Source organism: Vombatus ursinus, unplaced genomic scaffold (genome assembly GCF_900497805.2).
Source record: "Vombatus ursinus unplaced genomic scaffold, bare-nosed wombat genome assembly UNPS02009205.1, whole genome shotgun sequence".
Lineage (NCBI taxonomy): Eukaryota > Metazoa > Chordata > Mammalia > Diprotodontia > Vombatidae > Vombatus > Vombatus ursinus.
This window is the reverse complement of record NW_020948983.1, coordinates 20,085,011-20,092,424: the sequence shown is the minus strand read 5'-3', so window position 1 is coordinate 20,092,424 and position 7,414 is coordinate 20,085,011. Positions and strand designations below refer to the sequence as shown.

At 37.6% G+C, this 7,414-nt stretch overlaps 1 protein-coding gene across 2 annotated transcripts in view; it reads left to right on the top strand.

Moving 5' to 3' along the window:
- The first annotated feature begins 224 nt into the window (after window positions 1-224).
- Window positions 225-7,414, top strand: part of SLF2 (SMC5-SMC6 complex localization factor 2) — a 46,635-nt gene continuing 39,445 nt past the window's right edge. Inside the window, exon 1 of one of the 2 annotated variants that reach the window (XM_027851877.1) lies at window positions 225-433. In XM_027851877.1, the coding sequence (XP_027707678.1) occupies window positions 414-433 (20 nt within the window). In that variant the 5' untranslated portion in view covers window positions 225-413. The remainder of the gene's footprint in view (window positions 434-7,414) is intronic. The other variant, XM_027851875.1, reaches the window with a different exon arrangement.

Below are 7,414 nucleotides of genomic sequence, written 5' to 3'. Positions count from 1 at the left end.
CTCCTAATATCCTCAGAATAATTTCCTGGCTCGAGATCTTTTGCCCCCGGGCTTACATAAAAAAAAGTGGGGGTCAGTCTGCGCGTGCGTCTGTGTAGCCTCGAGCGCCAGCCAATCAAGCCAATCAACACAACAATCCCGGCGGCAAAGCCCGCCCCCTTCTCGGTTCATTCCCGCCAGGCTGCGCGCCACTCCCATAGAAGTAACTGTTGTGAAGAGGGAACGGGGGTGGAGCTCCCCAGCAACCGGCCCAAGCTGCCTGGCGTCCCCACGATGCGACTGCGCCCCCAGAACGGGGCTCCCAGCGCAGCGACAGGGACATGCAGCCGGGCGGCGTGCCGGCTTGACTCTCCCCCGACTCTTCCGGCTGCCCCTTGAGGCCTGGTGCGGCCCAGCCTGGTTCGAGGAGGAGTATGGAGAGCCTCGGTGTCAGGTAGGCTGGCGGGGCCGTGGGCCACGGGGCTGACTAGGGTCGAGAAGGGTTTCCCCATCTTGCTGCCGGCCCCCTGGGCCAGGACAGCCTCCCCAGCGCCCGAGCATCCTAGTTAGAGGTGGCAGGTTGTGTGTGTGTGTGTTTGTGTTTGTGTTTGTGTGCGCGCACACTAGAAACGACTTCTGAGGAAACGACGTTTCATGTTGGTGCTTTTATGTGTTGCATCAATAAGAAAGAGGACCCTGACTGCTGCATCAGGTGGTTATCTCCACTTCCTGCTCTGTAGATTTAATGGTTAACACTTTTTCCTCGTGTGTGTGTGTGTAAAATCAGAAGGTTGATTTGCCTTCTACACACACTTGTTACTTGTTTTGTTAGTCATTTGCATTTTTAAAAGTGTCTAAGGGTAGAATGGTGTATTTTCCTTCTGATAACTTCGAGCATTTCCTCCACGCCTGCCCTCCACCAGTTTACCCCCAGGGCATCTTTGTACAGTTTTTTGTTTTTCTTCATAATTATTTGTGCTGTTTTCTGAATTGAGGAATGAATTTATTTTCCCTAAATTTCTACCCTATCAGTGTTTTGTGTCCCCTAGACACTTTGCACTGTTTCGCTTTCGATTCTTTTTGCTTACTAGCTGCTTTGTTTTCATTTCTTTTTGTGTGTGCTTATTACATTATATTAAAATTTAAAAAAGAGACTTGTTCCATATATCGTCATTACAAACCCACCAGTCTTCTTATATTAGTGTTTTTAATTTAGCTTTCAGCTAATCTACTACTCTAGGGCTCTAATATTTTTTAAAATATAAAAGTGTTGAGGCTTTCTTTCAAATGTTAAATATGTAGAGCTAATTAGAAATGCAAATTAAAACAACTCTAAAATCCCTCCCCTCCCCCGAGACTCGACTACCACAACAAAAGTCGGTGTTAGGAGCTGTGGGGAAATATTGGTGCTGCTGTTGTGAATTAGACTGACTAATCATTGTTGAATATTATGTGAAATTTTGAGTGAAAAATCTCTGTAAACCATTCATACCCCTTGACTTACCGATATGTCTATTGAGCATATATCCCAAAGAGGTTAGACAGGAAGGTACTATATATATCAAATTATTTGTAGCAGTCATTTTTATAGTAGCATAAAAACAGTTAACAAAGTGGGGAATGCCAAACTAATCAAGGTATATGAACCTTGAGAAAGAATAAATAGCAGGAATCCAGAGAAACATGGTAAAACTTGTATGAATTGATGCAGAGCAAAGTTAAGTTGTACTGGGAGAGTAGTCAACTCAGTATAAAGTAAAGGAAAATAATATTTGCAGTAACCAGTATTGGTCTCAACTAACTTTCTGCCTCAGAGAGTTGAGTGTGCATAGAATGCATAGGCTACTTTTGTAGTAGTTTGGTCATTTTTGCTTATTTTTTACAAGGGAAAATTGAGTTGATACATTTAGAAATGACTGGTGTAAAAAATAAGGCTTCCAATAAAACTTTTTAAAAAGACAAAAGTAGAATGAGTAATTCAAATTTAAGATGAAATTCCTTCCTATTTATGGCATAATATATTTAAATGGTTTCCTGGAAATTTTTGTGTATAATGACTTTAAGGCAGATTGCTTGCTACTTTAGTAGTACTTCCTTAATTATTGTCTCTTGACTTAGTTAGTTACTGGGATAGTGTATATTGGTATGACTATTAAAGCTTAAAACTGCATTAAGACTTTTGGGACACCCTGCATTTTCCAAAATACCTTTAATAATAAGGCATTTTGTCTTCTTTTTTTCTTAAGTTGCAATTGAAAAACTAATTATTTTGTGTGCTTTGGGTGGTTGATCCCCAGGTATTTTATGCATTTTGTAGTTATTTGAAATGGATTTTAGTTTTTATTATTGCTTCTTATCATTCATTGTTATTTTATAGAAATGCTATTGATTTTTGATGATTTATTTTGTAGCCTGAAACTTTGCTGAAGCTGTTAATTGTCTCAATGAGTATCTTTGATAATTCTCTGGAGTTATCCTAGTAAACCATCGTATCTTTAGCAAAGAGAGATAGTTTTGTCTCCTCTTTACCTCTCTTTATTCCTTTTATGTGGCAGCTAGGTGGTGAAGTGGATAGAGCACTGGGCCTGGAGTAGCTGAGGTGAAATCCAGCTTTAGACACTTACTAGCTGTGTGACCCTGAGCAAGTCACCTAACCCTGTTTGCCTTAGTTCCTCATCTGTTAAATGAGCTGGAGAAGGAAATGGCAAACCATTCCAGTATCTTTGCCAAGAAAACCCCAAATGGGGTCATGAAGAGTCAGATACATCTGAAAATTCTTTTAATTCCTTTCTCTTGTCTTATTGCTATTGCTACCATTTCCAAAACTATATCAAATAATAGTAGGGAGAGTAGGCATCTCTGCTTCACTCCTAAATTTATTGGAAAAGATTCTAATGTATTCCCCTTGCATACGTGCTTGCTTTTGGTTTTAGATAGATACTTTTTATGATATTAAAAAAAGGTCCCTCTATGCTATACTTTGTAGAGTTTTTAGCATGAAACAGTATTATGCTTTGTCAAAGGCTTTTCCTGCAGTATTGATGATCGTGTGGTTTTGGATGTTTTGTTTTTTAATGTGATTAATTATGTTGATTTTTTCCTAATGTTGAACCCTCCTTGTGTCCCTGATACAAATCCTACTTGATCAAAAAAAATAATTTCTTGGATAGATTGTTATAGTATGTTTAATAGGATTGTATTTAAATTTTTTGTCAAAGTTCATTAATGATTTATTGATCTGTGGTTTTCTTTCAATGTTTTATCTTTCCCTGGTTTGGGTATTAGGACTATATTTGTTTCATAGAGGATTCTTATAGGGTTCTTTCTCAATTTTTGAGAGTAATTTGTGGAGTACGTTTGCTAATTGTTCTTTAAAAGTTTGATAGAATTCTCTGGTGAATATGATAGAACTAGGAGTTGTTATTTTTTTTCTCTTTGGTAATTCCTTTATATCTAGATCTCTTTTCTGAGATTAGGTTATTTAAGATCTTGATATAGCCTTCTGATAGTTTAGGCATTTTATATTTTTGAAGGCATCCCTCTATTTCTTTTGTGTTCTCAGTTTTATTAGCATATAACTGTATATAATATGTTTTAATTATTTTTTCTTATAGTTTTGTCATTTCACCTTGCTTATTTGCTATTTTATTGATTTGATTCTTTGTTCTCTTTAATCAGATTAGTTACAGGTTTGTCAATTTTATTAGTTTTTACAAAACCAGCTTTTAGTTTTATTTATCCTTTTTGTGCGTTTTTTTGTTTCCAATTTATATCCCATCTAATTTTTAATATCTGCTGTGCTTATTTTAGGTTTGTTTATTTAAAAAAATTTTTGAATAGATATTCAGTTACTTAATCTTCTCTTCTATTTTGTTAACGTATGGTTGTAAGGTGTTAATCTCAGAGTTTGGTCTAAGAAAGACAAACAGTAATAGGTTGTTGCTTGTGTTCATTTATTTCTCTCAAGTGGGCAGAGCATGCCTGCAGAGCCCAGTTCCAGATTGACTTATTTGTCTTTCTTAGACCAAACTCAGGTTTACATTGGGTGTGATTTCCTCCCTGAGGACAACTTTAGCTGTATCTCAGAAATTTTGGTATGTTGTTTCATTGTTATCATTTTCTTTTACATAATTATTGTTTCTGTGGTTTGTTCTTTGACCTACTCGTTATTTAAGATTTCAGTGTTAAGTCTTCATTTGGATCTGCGTCTTTTGTTTGTGGTCCCTGACCCAGTTGCTGTTCCTGTTATATTATGGTTTGTAAAGGATACATTAATTATTTCTGCCTTTTTAATGTTTGCTTGCAATTTTTGTAAAAGTAGTGCAGGAAAATATGTACATTCTTTTGCTGTCCCCTTTAGAAGCTACCATAAGTCTTTTTTTAAACTCTGGTTTCTCCAGAAATTTGTTCAGTTTCATATTTTCTCTTTTGTTTATCTTTCTGTTAGACTTATCTAAAACTGATGGAGGGATATTGAAATCTCTTGTTGCTATTGTGTTACTGTCTGTCTTCCTGAAGCTCAGATAATGTTTCCTTTATCAATTTGGGCGCTAAGGTGTTTGGTACATATAAGTTTATTACTGATATCGGTTTGTACCTGTGGCCCTTTTCAGCATAATATAGTTTCCTTGTTTATCCTTTCATATTTTTTGAATTTTTTTTTTTGTCTAATAGCATGATATCGACTCCTTTTTTTAAGATTCACTGGAAGCATAGTAAAAAAATTTTCTATCCCCATAGTTTTATTTTGTGTATGTTTTTGTTTTTAAGTGTTTTCTTGTAAGCAACAAATTATAGGGTTTTGTTTTCTTATCCAATCTGTCACTCTTTTTTTATTTTATTGGACTGTTTTATCCAGTCACATTTAAAGTTATAAGATTTAGGTTTATATTTTCCTCCATCTGTCTCTTAAATTTTTTTTTTTTAAGTTATGACTTTTCCGTCTAGTTAAGGTGGCCCTATTCCCACTGGCTGTTTTCTTCTCACCCCATGCTCTCTTCTTGCTTGTTAGCCCTTTTCCTTTTGGGGGTTTGTTAATTAGTTCTTCTCTCCTGCTTTTATCTGGTTATATATTTCTTCCTCTTTTTTCTTCTCAGTTAAATGGATTTTCCCTTTCTCTCCTCACCTTCAGGCAGTCCTGTTTATTAATTTTTAAAATTTCTAATTTTTGGTACTTCTTTCCAAAAAAGGATTTCTCTCTCTTCATTATCCATCTTCTCTTTACTCTAGACCCTCATTCTTTTGACTCACAGCCCCTGTAATCATCGAGTCTCTTTTTCTCTGTGGTCTTCATAGAATTAAAGCTTTCTCGATACCCATTCTAGGCTTTCTCTTCTAAGTGCTTTCTGCCACTGCCTTGGAGGGCCTACCCATGTGGATTCCTTTTTTTCTATTGTACCTCACTCTCAGAACAATGCCTGTTATTGCAGGTGTCAGATAGGACATTTCCCTCATGGTAAGACCACTCCCCCACCATTGCTATACCTTCTCTTGTTGACTTTTTTTTTTCCCTGTATTTGCCAGGTACTCTCCCTGTGTCCATATTCTTACTCCTCTGGGTACCAGTTGCCCCCAGGAGTTCCATCTTCTCCCCTCCCAGGACAAGTAAACTGTCAGGCCTCATGTAGTGTAAGATCCTCATGTGATGAACTGGTAGAAACATTCTTCAGTGGAACCCTCTGCTACTTTCAAAGTAAGGCCTTCTTCTTTACCTCCTACTTTTCAGTCTTTCCTCACTCCTTCCTCACCCATGCCCCTTAGGTTCATCTCTTTCTGAGACCACAGAGGTCACCTTCCCCTTAATTTGATCCCAGCATATCACATGCTTCTCTGTCCCCCTGCTCCCTTCTCTTCTTTCCATGTTGTAATATCACATAAAAGAGGTATTTACCTGGCAAGGTGTTGCCAGGATCTGTCCATAATGCCCCCTGTCCTCCTCTTCACTGTTACTTCTACAAGATTTCCACTTTTACTCCCTCTACATATGTACATTTAGAAAGAAGTCGCTACTCTCTCTGTTGTCATTCATTCTGTTACTGTTACTGTGCTGGCTTGCTGCTTTATTTCCTCCTACATTTCAGTTGTTTGGGGTATTCCAGTGGCAAATAATCTCTTTGATTCTGATTTTCTTTCTAAAAAATGTTTCAGACTCTTCTTTATTATTGAATATCTTTTGTCCTGTGTGGTTAGGCTCAGATTTTCTGGATAGGTTACTCAGGGCTGCATCCTGAGGCCATTTTTCTTCCAAATTCCATCTCTCTTCCTGGGGGCGGAATAGTCTTGCTTTATTTGAAGGCCTTTTTCTTGATGGCTTGAATAATTTGCTTCTGAATTGAATTGTTAAATTTAACCACTAGTGTCTTTGAGTTTGCATCCATGTTTGTTTGTTTCTGGAGGTAATCTGTGAATTCTTTCCATCAAAATTTCATTTTTCTGTGTTCAAAAGTTCTGAACAGTTCTGAACAGTTGTATTATTTCCTTAATTATAGTGTTAAGGCTTTTTGTTCTGTCTTAATCTTTGGGGAGACCTGTGATCCTTTGGTTGTCTTTATGCAACCTGTTGTTGACATATGTATGATGATCAATTTTAATGTTATTTAATGTTAATTTTTTAATGTTACTGTTCTTTGCTTTTTTTTCCCCATTGTATTTTCTTCACTTTTGTGTATTCACATTCCCAGTCTATTGTTCTCTCTTTCTTTGGTGAGGCTTGCTATTTCAGATTCAAGTTTTTTTAAGATGCTCATTAATTTTTCCATGGAGTTCATAAATTCTGCTCTTACAATTATTATTTCTTTTCTAAACTACCCAAGAACAGTGTGTTGTGGTTCCATGTTCTCCTCAAGTTTCACAGGGTCTATGTCTCATCAAATATTAGATAATTTTCCTTTATTTTGCAGTATTTATTCATAGATGCCTGAACTTTTTTGGTAGAGCTGGAGGCTACATTTCCTTCTGTTGTTACTGTTTTTCCTGTTGACTTATCTGTTTATATTCAAGGTCTTTAAGATTTCTTCCTGAAATCTTTGGTGTTTTCAGTCTTTTTTTCCTTATTACCTACATCTTGACTCCTTCCCCACTAATTGTGGTTTCCTTGGGGGTTGTATCTCAGAGCATCTCAGCCTCCTCCCACGGGGACCCAGCAGGCTAGGTCTCTGTTCAGACTGACTTTTGAGTGGTCAAAACCGGTCCCAGCTGGGTGCTGTACTCTTTTCCTTAGGCTGGATGGGGAGCTACACAACTCACCCACCTCCTTCCCTCCCATACTTGGTGTGCTGTCCTGGTAACCTGCCTCAGTCTCTCTGTTCCTTGACTTTCTGGCCTTGCACTGACAGTTCAGAGCCTGTTTTTCCTGGCACCACTCGTTCAGAGCTTTGCAGCACTAGTGCTTTTGGGTTGCAGACCCCAGAAGACTTGTGTTCCAGAAGGGCTGTGG